Raw genomic sequence first — 17,330 nt, forward strand, 5'->3', positions numbered from 1 at the left:
CGTGGGTTGCTATGTGCAGGTTGGGAAATTCTTGGAGGTTTTGTGGTGAAGTCTGAGGAAGGCAGAGTTTCGGAAGAGGAAAAGGAAAAAGATCTGAAACACACTGTTAATGAGATTCGTCAAATTAGTTATCAGACAATAACTTTAATAAATGACATAGTGCCCAGATTCTCAACCTGCGGTATAAGCCTGAATAATAAAGGCAAAGTACTATGTTCTTAGTTCTCCTAGTTTAAGGACAATGTCAGCATGAAAGAAACCTTGTGTGTACTGTTGGCTCACCACAATTTCAGGGGCACCATACAGATAAGTTGGCTCTCCATGCACAGTGGGTTATGCTTCATTTTATTTTCCAGGGAAATCTACGGGCCTTTCCGCACACCATAAATACGGTAAAATGTTTACTTTCTGCGGACACCATATTTTTGCATTTTGCACAATGTTGCCAACATCCTGCATCCAAGGAGCAAACTGGTAGCTACAATCCTCCATTATAAAGCGCTAGCTGGTGAATCACATAAAGTGGATTCTCCAAGTGCAAGCTAGAGAAGAGCAACCAGCAGGCCATATACTAAAGAAATGTGTGGTGCCGAAGTAGCGCTATCTCCGCCTCCCTCTCCCTTCTACCAGGGAAGGGTTTTACATTTTTTTAAAGCAAACTGCCTAGAGCAACAAATAAGCATTACATTGTACAGGCAAAGCAAAAAAAAAAAATTCCCCACAGCTTAAATACAAAGCATGCCTCGCTAAAGTCCCCCCCCCCTCAAATCAAAAGGCTTGTGCAAGTTTCAGCTACAGCTACCATGTCAGTCAATGGTGCCATTGACTAAAATGGGAATTTTGGCTTTTCCACCTTTCAGGGGGCCTGGAGGAGCGGGGGTTTGAGGTACAGCCTCCAAAATTTCAGGGTAGCTCTGGGAGGCTCTTCCCTGATTCCCCTCCAGATTTCAAAAGGTCCCCTCCATAGGATAGAATGGAGGGATGGGGGCACCCCACTTCAGGAAGAGACTCTCAGAGCTACCATGATGTTTTGGAGGCTGTACCTGAAACCACCACGCCTCTAGGCCCCTGGAAATGTGTAAAAGGCAAAATTCCCATTTTAGTCAATGGAGGAAGGGGCTTGGCTGCCAGGCTTGACTGACAGGCAGAAGAGAGTCACCTGTAAAGCGAGCTGCTCTCTTCAACCATGTCAAGCAGGCATGTGGAGTGTAAGAAGCATGAAAAGGTGGCAGACTGCAGTGAGGCTGCAAGAAGGTGAGGAATGGCTGGAGGCTCAATAATCTTTAGCCACTTAGCTGTCGTAACACTATTTTTAGCGATGTGCAGAAATGCCCATCAAGCATAAAAATATGGACATATATTGGTAAGAATTTATTTCAGATGGGCAACCATTTGTTGAGAGCTACTCCAGGGGGCAGGAAGAGGGGATAGAGTGACAAGCTTTTGATCTCGGATGCAAAAATAAGGGAATAACTTGTAAAATGAATGCAACTAAATATATTATCACTCAAAACTTGGCACCATATGCACTCTGTGAATACAGGAAGCTTCTCTTCATGCGGGGTCTCCCATGAACATTGTGGCAGTGAGAGCAAAGCCTTGAATGCTCTTTTGAATCTGCTGCCTCCTTTAAGAAGGCTGCACAGGCAGTCGTCTGCAGTTCACAGAGAAGCTTTCATGCCAATTACAAATTGCTGATCAGATACTATCCCCAATGAAAGGTGACCTTAACAAGGATGCCTTTTCATCCATTAAACTGGAAGGCTTTAGCTGAAATAGAAACCCAGGTATTCAGACAAACTTGAGTGTGGACCACCGTGTGCTGGTTTCTCTTTATAAAGATTTCATCCTCTCTAGCATCTGTGAAACTAAATTTCCATCATGAGAATTTTCTGCTGCCTTCACATCACAAGGAATGCTTTCAACTTATTAGTTTAGCTACGTCAACAAACTGTCTCCTTGGTGGTGGTGGTGGGGGGGGTCCTGAATTATTTCGTTCTGGTTGGTTTGTCGGTAATTTGATGTGGAAGCCATGAAAAGCACTGGGTAGTGACCAAGTACAAATCCCTCCTAGTGGCTGCTGCTGCTACCCTCTCTACTCTTCTCTCCATCATATTGTGCTGAGCAACTGCTTGAGTGGTTGTTCTGGTTGGAAGCAGCATGGCACACCACCAAGGAAATGAACTAGGCAAGGACTGGTTATGTTATATTCCTTCACCCACCAGTGGTAAGAGAGTCACACTCTATATAGAGAGAAATCTAGGCTGTTTTCCCAAGACTGTCTTATTGTTCTGCAATGCATACATAACAATTAGTCTTCGGGAAGCAAAAGAAAGGAGGGTATCTCCTATTATATGAACAGACTACAATTATCTAAATTACTAGTGATCAATGAAATCACTGAAGTCCAGAGGAGCACTTCAAAGCAACATAAGGTCTGTAGTAGGCAGCTCTGAGACAGCCAGGACAAGGAGAATTGAAGTCACTAATTCTACATGTTTAATACCTTCACTAACCAATCAGACAACTGATTCTGTTACTTCAGTGCCCATTCCTTGCTCATACCACTGTAACATTTTTCAAAAATTTACTCAAAACAAAAGGTTTGGGGACCTAACAGAATGGTGCCATCTTTTTGGAAAACTATACAATATTATTTTCAGAAAATACTACCATGGAAAGGATGGTGTCAGATAGGGTATATTGCAAGGCACAATGCCTGCATCTATGGATCAGCACAGACTACAGATGCCAGTTCAATGGGTGGGACCTAGGGATCCTCCAATTTTACAGCTCATCTCCACGTGACACAGATAAATTATCCTGGAGGAAATGGCTGCTTTGGAGGATGACTCCATAGTATTATACTCCATTGAAGTCTTTCCCCACTCCACACTTGCCTCAGTTGAATTATGAATGAGCAGAAATTCTACACTAGCTATAAATATATGTTTGTTTCTGGTAGTGGTGGCCAATCTAACTTTAAGGGGTAACTGTATAGTTCTCAACTTCCAGGTGAGTCTTTGAGCTCTCTAAAAATTACTATTGTTCTCCAGATGACAGATGGCAGTTCTCCAGAAGAAAATGGCTGCTTTGCAGCATAGACTCTATGGCATTAGATCCTGCTGAAATCTCTTCCCTCTCTAAAACCCCCCTTCCACAGGGTCCACCCAAATGTCCAGGAATTTCTCAACCCAGATTTAGCAACATTAATTTTCTCTTATTTCTGATTATCTGGTTCAGAAACCCCATAAACCTTTCTGAAGAAGCCGAGTTCCCTGGCCCACAGCTTAAGCATTCCTCTAAACAAAGAGTATGTGCCACATTCAGATGAAGTGTCTTATATATAACTATGTGCCTTACCTTACGTGGAGGCCATTAGGCCTGGATGGTGCTTGCCAGGAAACAGCAATTAATGACTCATTAACTGGAGTCACAGACAATGGACTAATGCCTTGGGGAAGCGTTGGGTGGGTAGTCATGTGGGTAGGTAGACTCTCTGTACATCCGCCAACGTAACCACTGCCTCCAGAGCAAGCTACTATGGTGACTGAGTAGTTTGTGAAAGGGATCAGATTGGTTATTATATGATTCATTGAAGATGACAGGTTGCTAGTAAGGGCTATTCGAGGGTCTGGCATGCGGATCTCATAACTGAGTAGTTCTCCATTCAGGATTAAAGGAGGCTTCCAGGAAACCTGAAAACAAAAAGATTCCCCCACATTAAATACAGTCATGCAAGATAAGAATAAAACTGACAGTTCTCTTTCCCCTCCTATGCAGATACATGTTGTGTAAGTAAACATGTGTCTAAAGGATCATAGTAAGTCACCTCCAGATTACATATTATGGAGACTTCTCACAATTATGCCAGTTGTGCAGGTCAATATAGCCATCCAAACTGTGAAGTCTGAAATCATTTGCCATGGCTATATTTTCTCACAGAAGCCAATAGCAGCCATTACACAAATGCTTCTGGAAACATAAGGCTTTTTTACCAAGGTAATATGGCAGTACTATAATGAAATTGTTCTAGAAAGATGCTTCAGTAAAGGGATAGGGAGATTGTATTACTATGTACTGTACATTACTACTAGTATGCTTCTACAGTGTACTTTTAGCATCACTAATTAATTTAGTAACATCATTAATGTAGTAAACTTCAAGGTGGTATGGGCCCTGAGTATACGAGGGACCATCTATCTGAATACATTCCTTGGAGAGCATTTTGATTAGCAAGCTTGCTGTAGTGGATAGGAGTGCAGACTTCTAATCTGGTGATCCAGGTTTGATTCCACGCTCCTCCACATGCAACCAGCTGGGTGACCTTGGGCTCACCACAGCACTGATAAAGCTGTTCTGACCAAGAAGTAATATCAGAGCATTCTCAGCCTCACATACCTCACAGGGTATCTGTTGTGGGGATAGGAAAGGGAAGGCGACTGTAAGCCGCTAATGTAAGCCGCTTGAGAAAAAGCAGCATATAAGAACCAACTCTTCTTCTTCTACTACTTAATGCAGCCTTTTAAAACCTTTTTACTATGGTTTAGCCCCTGAATATTCTACAGGATTCTAGTATAAAGTGACCAGATTTTAACATTGGTAAAGCGGGACACCATTGACCGGGAAGGGGGGGGGGGTTTCATGATTAAAAATTTGGTCTATATAGAGCAACAAAACGTTTCATAGAATGCATAGAAAGCAAAAATAGTATTGTAATATATATATATATTTTAATTTCAACATAAGTACAATTTGCCAGGTACCTCCAGATGTCCCTCCAAAAGTGGGACAATATGGTCACCTTATTCTAGTAACACCAGAAGTGATTCCAACTGGTCCTGCCTCTCTGCCAGGAGTCACATGTTTACAGTGTGTATGGCATCACTAAGAGCCTCTTGTGGCGGAGAGTGGTAAGGCAGCAGACATGCAGTCTGAAGGCTCCGTCCATGAGGCTGGGAGTTCAATCCCAGCAGCCGGCTCAAGGTTGACTCAGCCTTCCATCCTTCCGAGGTCGGTAAAATGAGTACGCAGCTTGCTGGCGGGTAAACAGTAATGACTGGGGAAGGCACTGGCAAACCACCCCGTATTGAGTCTGCCATGAAAACGCTAGAGGGCGTCACCCCAAGGGTCAGACATGACTCGGTGCTTGCACAGGGGATACCTTTACCTTTACCTTTTATGGCATCACTACTCAAATAAAATGCTTGTTAAATAAAAGCTAGTGTCATTTTTATGTGTGCAGGACCTTGCCTGGGCAAAAAAAGGAAGCATTTATCTCAGCTATCATAGAATCATAGAATAATAGAGTTGGAAGGTACCTCATGGGTCATCTAGTCCAAATAAATCCAAATAAAATCTAAATAAATAGTCTAGGCACCACCAGAAAGATCTAAGAATATATTTTCCCAGGTTCAGAAATTACTGGCAAGGCAAGGGGAAACCAAGCTAAGCTACTAGAACCTTAACTGACTCTGCAGCACCTGGCCACAAGTAATCTATGTCATGGTCACATCTGGACTTGATTACTGTAACTCATTCTACATGGGACTTCCCTAGTAAAGCCAGTTTGCTGTAGTGGTTAAGAGTGTGGACTTATAATCTGGCATTCCGGGTTCGATTCTGTACTCCCCCACATGCAGCCAGCTGGGTGACCTAGGGCTCGCCACGGCACTGATAAAATTGTTCTGATCAAGAATGATATCAGAGCTCTCTCAGCCTTACTCACCCACAGAGCGTCTGTTGTGGGGTGAGGAAAGGGAAGGTGACTTTAAGCTGTTTTGAGCCTGCTTCGGGTAGAGAAAAGCGGTATATAGGAACCAACTCTTCTTCTTCTTCTTGTCCCTGCTCCAGAAGAAGCAGCTGGTCCAGAAGGCAGCTACATTGTTTCTTACTCAAACACCTTGAAGGGCCCACATAAGGCCAGTTCTCCAGCAGCAGCAGTGACTCCCAGTGGAATTCCAAATCTGGTTCATGGTCCTGGTGTTAACCTTCAAGGTCATATGTGGTCTGGGCCCTGAGTATACGCGGGGCCATCTATCTGAATACATTCCTTGGAGAGCATTTTGATCAGCCAAGGCGAACTGGCTGGAGGTCCCCAGCCACATAAGTATGCTTGGCCTCAATCAGAGCCAGGGCCTTCTTGGATCTTGGTGGAAGAAGCTCCTGAGGGCCCTTGCAGAGATCTGCAGGGCCAAGATGGCAGAGACCAGTGAAGCTATAGCTGGAATGATTGATTTGGGTCTTCCTCCCCCTGCTCCCTGTCCCCTCTATTGAGCCAGTATTAACACTGACCATTATGCTGAACACAAACTGATGTTTTTAAGCAGTTTTTATATTGCTTTTAAAATGTAATTTAATTTTTTTATTTTATATTGATATATAACCATATTGATGTATTTCGACTTTAATACACATGTGTCATGCTATTTATGTGTTGTGCACCATCCTGAGATGAACTCCTCATGAGGGGTGCTATGGAAGCTTTAAGAAAGAATCCTGAGAAGGAATTCTCATGCACAGTCCTTGCACTGGAAACAGGTGTACTAGCACTTGGCTAGGGATGCCAGCCCCCAGATGGGGCCTGGGAATAGATACCCTGGAAATACAGCTGATCTCCAGACTACAGAAAGCAGTTTCCCTGGAGAAATTGGCTGCTTTGGAGGGTAGACTCTGTGGCATTGGACACAGTCCTCTTCTTCTTGAATATCTGAATCCTTTGCTTGCAATGCCCTCCTCCAGCCATTTTCTGCCAGCAGGGCTGTGACAAGAAATTCTGAGAGAACAAAAATGGAAGGAGCCAAGGGAGTGGGGGGGGGAGGGAGTGTAGCAAATTCAGCCCTTCCCTCTATTTCCATTGTGTGGAAAAGGCCACCGCAAACCAAACACATGAACACAAAGCTATCCTGACCTCCTGACTCCTCCCCAGGTTAGTAATTTTATTTATTATATTTATATACTGCCCTCCCCTGAGACTTATTTATATATATATACTGGTTGAGAATGACTGATTTAAGGTATCATGTGTAAATGCTTTGTTTCAGGTCTGTTTCAGCTTTGTTTCAGATTTTTCTGCTCCATTTCAGATTTATTCAATCCAAACCCTAGCACGCTGTTTATTGGATGTCCCATGCCACTATTTGACTTCCACTGTGTAATTCGTTTTGAGTCTCAGGGGAAAAAGAAATATAAATGATGTAATTTTAAAAATAAATAAAATACTGGCACAATGATGATATCCTTCGGCAGCCACTAACAGACCACTCTTAATACCACTGCATTTAGACAACTGCTAATGTGCAAAGGTTCATCATTTAGGGGCAGAATTCTTTATTACAATACAAATATCTGAAAAATCTAAGCTTTTGCTGACATGGAGGGGAGAACTGTTCCAGCCAAGAGGTGAGCCACTGTATGCAAAAGATTTCACATGGATAAAAGCCCTTTGAGTGATGTGACTTAAAATAGACTTCATGGAACATGCATAATGCATTAATTAGCCCATTGTGGTACAGTGGGTCAGCCCAGTTTGGGGGACCACTGCAATCAAATCCTCACTCAGTCCTTAAGCTTGCTGTATAACTTTGTACTAGTAGTCACTGTAAGCCAAACTTCTCATAAGATTCCTGAGAAGATAAAATGGAAGAAAGACAAACTGTTATGCTACTTTGACCTCTTTAGAAGGACAGGATATAAATATGGTACATAGTCATCTGGAATCTGTTATCAATAACTTTATAGGCCAAACCATCAGATGGACACAGTGATTCCATTTTATTTGCCCATACATGAAATAGTGATATCTGATTAGAAGGCAAACAAACAAAAGTGGCTTCTGAGTTCAAGCTACAATGTCCATCTTTAAACCGCCCGTGGCGCCACGGGCGCCACGGACTATATAAATGGCTAAGGGGTGTAGAGGTGGGATTAGTCCGTGATGAGGAAGGGTCCGGATTGGACCCTTCCTCACGACAGACAATCGGAGGGACCAATCGGCAGGCGCTTCGCGCCTGCCAATTGGTCCCTCCGATTCCCAGCTCCAGGAACTGTGAGCCGCGCACAGCGCGGCTCGCAGTTCCTCCCGGCCTGACGCGGCGAGAGGCGCTTCGCGCCTCTCGCAGGGTCAGGCCGCCGACCCAGGGAGCCCCTGGCAGACGCGCGAAGTGCGGCTGCTGGGGGTTCCCTGCCTGGCGGGCTGACGTGGTGAGAGGCGCTTCGCGCCTCTCACCGCGTCAGGCCGCTGCCCGAGGGAGCCCCTGGCAGTTGCGCGAAGTGCGGCTGCCGGGGGTTCCCTGCCTGGCGGGCTGACGCGCCGAGAGGCGCGAAGCGCCTCTCACCGCGTCAGCCTGCCGCCAACAGAAGAAGCTTGCCGCCCGCGACCAGCCCACCGCCGCCGCCGAACAACACGCCGGACCAGCCCGCCGCTGACCACCCCGCACACCACTGCGGTAAGGCCCTAGCGCCCGCTGCATTCCTCTGCAGCGGGCTTGATTACTAGTCTTAATATAACTTGCGTTCTTCCCTGCTTTACAAAACACACACAATTATTCCGAACTAATTAGTACAAGAGATCTAAATAACCCATCGTTTACTCTTCAACCCATTCTTGACACTGAACAGTCTTAAAACAGAAATGTCACGGTCCAACAAAAGAAGTCCACATAGACAAGGCCACCAGGGAGTTTCCTCCAGATGCTCACTGGGGAGGAAACAACAAGAGATCTTGAGTAACGGTGAAATTTTTATGCCTTAATATTTGTATGGCCATCAGAAGCAGAATTTTCTTTAAGAATGTTGAAGGGTTTTGATAAAAAGAACTTGGAACACCATTAAACAACCCAGCATTAAGAGCGACGTCTCAAATCTAAGGAACACAAGCAAGCTTAGCAAGAAAGCTGGGGAAACAATTTAAGTTTGGCAGAGCTTAGAAAGTCCTGCTCAGATTTCTGCCCTGCTTAGCCCACAATAACATAAAGTAAGCAGCACAAACACCACAGGGAAACAAATCTAAAGCTAGGGGGAGGCAGAAGTGAATCTATCCTAGTTATTTGCATTATCTTCATCCTCCCTTATGAAACAGTGTAAAACCATCCAGGCAAGGAAATGTTATGTTGTAATTTACAACATAAAAGATATTTCTTCCCACAACACCCACCATGTATTACAAGCACAGAGCTGGTGTAGGACCTCATACAGGTGGGATGTTGGCAGCTGACCACTTTTCATCACAATCAGGTAAGCATAAAAGTGGGAGGCAAGCAAGGTAGGCTGAGGGAAACGGTAAGGCTTTTATGTTGACACTCGGGCAGCATGACAGACTTTCAAAGCATCTACGTAAATTAGAAGAGTTCACAGCAGCGTGAATAGCAGGAACTTGTACAGTCATGAAGTTACTAGAAAAGGATGCTAATAAGATCATAAACGTGTGCTGGCTGGTCAAGCAACCCGTCTCTTCTTTACTCTTGAAGTATAGCTATTGTATTAGTCAACTTGTATTACAGAGTGATAGATATCAGCTAGCAAACTATATCAAGCTGTCTTGTCCTGCAGTGTTACATGCATAATAAAAACTGTGTGGGATTTAGCAAGTCCATCTAGTCCAATGTTCCAACAGAAACATCTGTCATCCTGAGAACAGGCAGACAGATAACCAAAACAGGGTTTTCTCTGTGGCATATTTTACAACATTTCATAAATGGACATATGAACAGCAGAGTTACCCTTACCAAATCTGAGGATCTGCTAAAAAAGGATCCCCTTAATTCCCATCAACCTACTTGGAACAAGAATAAAGTGTCCACTTTTTACAATGTAAGTAAAGGTATCCCCTGTGCAAGCACCGAGTCATGTCTGACCCTTGGGGTGACGCCCTCTAGCGTTTTCATGGCAGACTCAATGCAGGGTGGTTTGCCAGTGCCTTCCCCAGTCATTGCCGTTTACCCCCCCAGCAACAAACTGGGTACTCAGCTTGTTTACAATGTATGTCCCTTCAAAAATGCATCAGTTTGCATTTTGACTTTAATCTTTTTTCCATTATTCAACAAAGCAGAAATGACTTAGGATGCTTTGGGCTCATCCTGCGTTGAGCTGGGGATTGGACTAGATGGCCTGTATGGCCCCTTTTAACTCTATGATTCTGTGACCTGGATAACCCATGCTAGCCTGATCTGGGAAGCTAAGCAGGGTCAGCCCTCACTAGTTTTTGGATGAGAGAACCCCAAGCAATACCAGGGGGGAAGCAGGCAATGGCAAACAACTTCTGAACATCTTTTGCCTTGTAAACCCTATGGGGTCACCATAAGCCAGGTGCGAATTGAGATCATTTTCCACCACCATTATTGCAAAGAAAGAAAATGTTATAATCGGAATGTAATGCTCATTTGACATCTGAGCACATATTTTACTAGGATCAAATAATAAGATACTTTATAACTGAGATATGCTTAATGTGGTAAAAATGTTGTTACCTGCCTCATTCTGGTTTTGACTTTGAAGGAAGTTATTACATTTTGTAAAATTTCACATAGTTTCTTCTGTGACTCCTCTTCCTCTGTTGTTTTTTGCCCCACTTGGATAATTTTATTTCATTTCTAGCTACCTTTGCCTAGGTAGGCTATAGCAGTGGTCCCCAACCCGCGGGCCGCGGCCCGGAAGGCCTCGGCGCCGGGCTGCGGCTCCCTCTTCGTGCCCCCCCACAGCAAGAAGCTCAACAGGCCCCGAGCAAATTTGCTGCCGAAGCAGCCGATTAGCTTGCGGCCCGGCAAGCTTCTTGCTTGGGGGGGGGGGGGAAGAGAAGCCTGCCGGGCTGCAAGCTAATCGGCCGCTTTGGAGGCTGATTTCCTTGCGGCCTGGATGGGTGGGGAGAGGGAGCCGCGGCTTCTGGCATGCCGGCAGCGCAAACACACATGCGCGGACAGCCCAGGCGCAATCGTGCATGCGCGGACTTGCCATGCATGTGCGTTTGCGTCCGGCGGGGGGCACAAACGTGCATGTGCGGCAAGTCCGTGCATGCGCAGCGCTACCGTGCGTTTGCCCCCCTGCCGGACGCAAACGTGCATGCATGGCAAGTCCGCGCATGCACGTTTGCACCGGGGCTGCCGCGCATGCACAGGGCCACAGGTCGCCCTCTCCTCACACCACTGCGCAGCAGTTCGTGGCCTGCCAAAGGTTGTGGACCGCTGGGCTATAGCATAATGTTAGCACAATAGATGATGCGTGTGAATTATTTTTTGGGGGGTGGGGGAAATAACTATGACCAATGAATAGTGCTAGCTAGTGGGCATCATTAACAACATTACTGCCTACCAGTACAAGTAGAATAAATACTTAATTTGCCAAGGCTGGTAGACATCTGGAACTACTTTAGCTGTTGGGTTTTTTTGCTATTAAACTAGAACAGATGAAAACCCTATCACTATTTTTTGTTTTATATACTGGGTGATACACGTGTTAAGATTCTTCAGTATCTCCAGTAGCATACCATCCCCAGCAGTGACTGACTATCCCAGCATGGGGTCCTGGGCAATTGCCCAGGCTTCCCATAAGTAAGATGCTTTCCCCCCCATGAACGGGGATAGGCCTTTGTATAAGTCATGTAGCCTAGGGAGGCACAGACCAAGATTCCATCTACAAGAATAGCAGTAACTGTAGGACAGACAACTTAGTTATTGGAAAAAGGAATCCAAATACTTGCCTAAGCTGTTTCTAGAGCTCTAGGCCAGGGGACTCCTAGTTCTGCAGATTCTCAGTAGGCCCTTCACTTTTGTAGTGAGACTGAGCACTGAGTCCCTCCTACTTTCCGGCTTGCTCTGAGGCCTTCTAAAATGAATTCCTACTATGTGTTTCTAAGGGTAGTTCTGAACCTATTTTATTACAGTGATTTCAAACTTCGTTAAGTGAAAGAATTACTGACTAGCAAGGTGTTACACGAGCCTCTTGTGGCGTAGATTGGTAAGGCAGCAGACATGCAGTCTGAAGCTCTGCCCATGAGGCTGGGAGTTCAATCCCAGCAGCCGGCTCAAGATTGACTCAGCCTTCCATCCTTCCGAGGTCGGTAAAATGAGTACCCAGCTTGCTGGGGGGTAAATGGTAATGACTGGGGAAGGAACTGGCAAACCACCCCGTATTGAGTCTGCCATGAAAACGCTAGAGGGCGTCACCCCAAGGGTCAGACATGACCCGGTGCTTGCACAGGGAATACCTTTACATTTACCTTTAAGGTGTTACACATTCAGTTACCTGATATTAAACATCCACAAACATGCAGTTAGCTTATGTACACCCTTCCTGTTTTTGTTTTCAGCAAGTGTTGCAGTTTGAACTTCAGTGAACAAAATGCTGTGGTTAAAACTTTAGCAAAGCGACTTATTATCTGGTTTTCAGACTCCTTATTTCTCATAGCCTCTTATAGCCTAAAATTCAGAACTTGCATGTCCAAGTAAGCCAGGCAATGGCTTAAAACCTTGGCCCTCAGCTACCTAGAATATTGCTGTGGCCCCTCAGCTTCTTTAGTCATATGCAAAAGATTCCCCCTCCCCGGGACCAACAGGTAAAATCATCCAGGTGACTATAAAGGGCTCTTCTCATGTACTTACATTCTTAATGTTCATGCATATTATTTAAGCAACCATCTGATGAACTGGGTTCCAGCCCATGTAAGCCTATGCCACAAAATATTTGTTAGTGTCTAAAGTTCTAGCGCTCTGTTGCTTTTGCTACAACACGGCAGACCCTTTGGAAGTAGCTCACTAGATTTACCGACAACTTCCTCTTGCCAATTAACCCCTTTAATTTGGCTTTATTAGATTTTGGTGAAACTTACTTGTTAAACTATAATGGCCTCAACATTTTCCTCATCCTCTGGTGGGGGCTGCAAGAAACCATTAACAAGATGTATCGTTCCCCCTGTCTCCATAGGCTTTGCCAAGTGTCCTGTGGTGTCAAACCCCATTCATTAAAAAGGAGCATTAATGATTTGGTTACAGCCTTTCTGTGATCTGCTGCTTTGCTATTTTCTAGCATCTATCATGGAAGCTATTTTTATGATATATGAAAATGCTCTTTCTTACACATCCACTTCTATTAGGTAACCACCTTTGGCCACAGCCTTGAGGAGAGCTGTTTAAAACAAAGCTTAATTAATCATCCTACTGGAATGCCTTGCAGTAATTCTATATTTCTAGGGCAGATGCCCAAGATCCAGTCAGGAAGCTGTTCCATGGCTATCAAAGAGCAGGTGACTGTTAAGCAAGGGAACTTGTCACAGATTTGGCATGAGCAAGTAGCACGGCACATGGAGTAGTAGTGTGTAATGCCATTCTCTAAATTAAAAAAGAAAAAGGAAAGGAAAGGAAAGGAAAGGACGAAAAATCTTACTTCCAAAGAAAATGCTTATATGGTTTGGACATGCTTCTGGGCTGCTCATATCTGAAGAAGAACAACAACTGTTTTTTATACCCCACGTAACACTACCCAAAGGAATCCCAAAGCAGCTTACAGTCACCGTTCCCTTCCTCTCTCCCCAACAGAGCAGACACTCTATGAAGCTGGGAGACCTCTAAGAAGACTGTCTGGTGAAAACTGTTGTCATGAACTGCAGTAAAGTCCCAGGAAAACAGGCAAAAACTCTGAACAGCCAAAAGACGCTGAAGTTTATTTTCCAGGATTCCAGAAACATACAGGATACATTGCATTTCTAGGTAACCCTTGAGATGCTTTAAGCACAGATTGCAATAGTCAAAGTTACTTTATACAGAGAGAATCTCTCCCATTACTTGTAGTGAATATGCACACCTTAGAGTTCACACAGGAAAGGGCTTATCGTCAAAGCAGGAATGCATGTCACAGCTAGCATCTAAGAGAGAGAACTACCAGCCTAAACAACCTTTGACATCCAAGGCCACCCAACTTTGGATCTGGGGACACAACAGGGGGGAAAGCACAAGAATATTCTATCAAAGGGGCTTTGGTTCAGTGTAAGGTGACCAAACTGTCCCACTTTTGGAGGGACATCAGGGGGTACCTGGCAAACTGTACTTATGTTGAAATTAAAATATATATATTACAATACTATTTTTGCATTCTATTAAAATTTTTGTTGCTCCATATAGACCAAATTTTTATCTAGACCCCCCCCCCTGGTCAATGGTGTCCCGTGTTACCAATGTTAAAATCAGGTCACCTTAGTTAAGTGAGTGGGGAAGCCATGGAAGAGAGCCACAAAGCTACCTGACAACAGCTCCAAGAGAACTGTGTTTGGCCCAAGGTCACCCAGTTGGCTGCATGTGGAGGACTGGAGAATCACACCTGGTTCTCCAGATTAGATGCCGCTGCTTTTTAACCAATACACCATGCTGCCTCTCATGTTGGGTAAGAACATATTGGGTCCCTTCTGACCTATGCTCCCATTGCTCCCATTCCTTGGAAGTATGTCTCATCATTTCTTTGCTGTGGTAAATAGTAGTAACTTTGGATAGATGGCAAGGTATCTAGGAGTAATCAGCATTATAGTGAATCTGGAGTTGCGCTAATTGTCCCACTCCTAACCTAATTATGTTAACCGGGTGTCACACCACCACCATCACTTTTGGGACTCCGAGGCATTGCCGCACAGCAGCCAGAGCCAACTGCCTTGAATCAACCGGCTGGGCTGCCATTACAAGCAGAAGAGAGAGATTCCTCTGAGGTCACAGAGGGTGAGAACAACAGAGAACAACAGAAATGAGCTAGTCGCTTTCCCAGACTCAGCTCTGATACGGCCAGCATTGTACGTTAGCCCCGATAGCTCACCCGAACGTCAAAGTCAGCAAAGACAGTTAGATTTCACTGAGCAGTGGAGGAGTACCCAGCTTCAGGCTCGCTGTCAAAATAGGTGGAGCGCAGCTGAAACTGCTTTTAGGGCGTGTGAGTGATTCCCCAGGTGTAGTCAATCAACTCATTAGCTAGGCTGCTTGTAGGCAAGGCAGAAGCTTCTTGGCATGGGGGCAATCTTGACAGAAACCCTCCTGTCTGGTTCTGACCCACTACTGCTCCAGCGAAGTTCTGTTTGGACTGATCTCTGATCCTTTTGATTCTGGCAAATAGCTTGTTGAATGCACTCCTGGTGTCTGGACTGTTTTGGCTACAGGCTATATTTATATGGCTTTTGACCTCGGCTTGTTTCCGGACCTCCCCTTGGCTCTCCCTGGACACTGTTTGCCACAGCATGTGTTAAGACCCAGACTGGACTTGATGACAACCCAGCCCAAAACTCCAGACCAGCTGGGCTAGAGGGCACATATAGATGTTAAAGAATGTGGGGAAGAGAATAACCCCATGTGGGACTGCACACGGGTGCCAAAAGGGGCACATCATCTCTTCTCTCAATGCAACTCTCTGTGTCCAGGTCTGGAGAAAGGAGAGCAGCCACTGAAGGGCTGTCCCATGTATCCAATCCCCAGAAAGGCGGTTGGCTAACCATTTGGCTAATGTCAAATATAGCCAACCAATCTAACAACACAGATTGTAAGTGGATGGGCAGGAAGGGATATGCCATTGTCTGTCTCTTGTGGCCCTTCCTTGCATACCCAGGGAATTGCTAATTGCCACTGTGGGATGGTAGGTGATTTCCTCCAAGCCAGGGTGGATTCTGGAGATTTTTGGTGGTGGTGGAATCATGAAATTGGGGTCACTGTGAGTAGGCAGGTAGTTGTGAGTTCCTGCATTGTGTAGGGGGTTGGATGAGATGGCCCTGGAGATCACTTCCAACTCAATGATTCTATGAACCTACAGATAGCCGAACTGAAAACTTGATCAAAGCTTTATGTTTGGAATTGGGGCCAGGAGGTGTGACTATGCTAACCCTTCTGCTGTACTGAATATCCCTAGATTGTTGAGAGCAATGTGCTACTGCTATTGAAAATGCTGACTGTTTTAAAATCCTTCCTACATTCCAATGAAATGTGTCTATACTTTCTTTTACAGTTATGTACTGGTTTTATCACATTGTCATAATTATTATATCACTTGGACTACACTTTGATTTTCCCAAGTGTTCATTGCATACATCTGGTTTGTTTTTCAATGTCAATCTATATTCTTTTTTCCCGGCACAAGCAACTAGCCACCAAGTTAGATGAACAGGAGCTTCTAAATCTATGTGGGACGAGTGGGCGGAGACATGGCACTTGGATAACTCGAATACTTCGAGTTCCTGTTCCACTGAGGATCAATTGGTGCTGTGATTGACAGAACCGGGTTTTGGGTACGCTAACTCACCCACCATCTACTTAGGAATTCCTTGTGAATCTCTGGGGCCTCTCTGTTCCGCAGGGAAATTAATTTTCCATGGAACGCAAGCTCAGTGTGCACAGGGTCCAGTAAGTGCCGTCCGCCATTTTAAAACTTTTTTCTTTTCTTTCAACTCTGCAATCTACAAAGCTCTTATTTTAATCTACAAAGCTAATTGGATACTTCCTTGCAAGACTTTCGACTCATTATAACTCCGGAGTGAAAACAACTGGCAGACATCAGATCGAGCCTATAAACAGTGAGTGGGGTTTCCCCCGGCACCTTCTCCCCTGGAACAAACTCTCGGAGTGGAAAGCTGCTTTCTTTAATCTAAGCAAGATAGAGTGTAAGTGAAGCTACTTCGTTCCTTTACTACGATTTACTGCAAACGAATGCTGTGAACTGAAGGGAGGACATCTGCTAAATTCCAAGACGCAAGTATTTTTCCGTTCCTCCGTTTCTCCCGTTTCTGGCTCTGCTTGAAGCCACCTCGATATGAGGCAGGCTAATTCTCTTTTCTAAGAAGAAGAAGGACTTAAATCAACTCAAACTAATTAGTAATAGCTCTTACTGCATTTGTTTTGGTTTTCGGAGATAAGAGATAAGAGCCGTGGGTGGGAAGATCTCACGAGAATTCTGTTCCAGTAGGAGACATTGCTTTACTATGCTGCTTTACTGAGTTCAATATCATAACAGACTGTTGCTTTTCGTTAGGACTCCGTAGGACCTCTACTGGTTATTTGCAAAATTGCCTAAGACTAAGAAAATTTCAAGCCTAGAACACGTCTATGCTAAAAAAATTTGCTTACTTATTAGAGATACAACCTCAAGACCTGAAAGCATTTACAGATGGCTTGCTTAAAAATATGCTCAAGGAGTTCAAAGGCGGCAAGGAAGAAGTCTCTAACAAGAATGACGAATCAACAACAATGGCTGATGATAGATCTAAACAAGGTGGAAAACTACCAGCAGAAGAGAAACTTGAAACTATGGAGATGGAAAAGGGGATGTCGGAGCTTTGCAGCCTAGATAAGGACACCCTACCTAAAAAGACATACAGCCAC

General features: G+C 44.7%; 1 protein-coding gene across 1 annotated transcript in view; it reads right to left on the minus strand.

Moving 5' to 3' along the window:
* The window catches only part of USH2A (usherin), a 684,687-nt gene that overhangs the window by 220,200 nt on the left and 447,157 nt on the right, over positions 1–17,330 (minus strand). The window contains exon 43 of the mRNA XM_077339259.1: positions 3,364–3,698. Within this exon, the coding sequence (XP_077195374.1) occupies positions 3,364–3,698 (335 nt within the window). The remainder of the gene's footprint in view (positions 1–3,363; positions 3,699–17,330) is intronic.

The sequence above is a fragment of the Paroedura picta genome, chromosome 1 (genome assembly GCF_049243985.1).
Source record: "Paroedura picta isolate Pp20150507F chromosome 1, Ppicta_v3.0, whole genome shotgun sequence".
NCBI lineage: Eukaryota > Metazoa > Chordata > Lepidosauria > Squamata > Gekkonidae > Paroedura > Paroedura picta.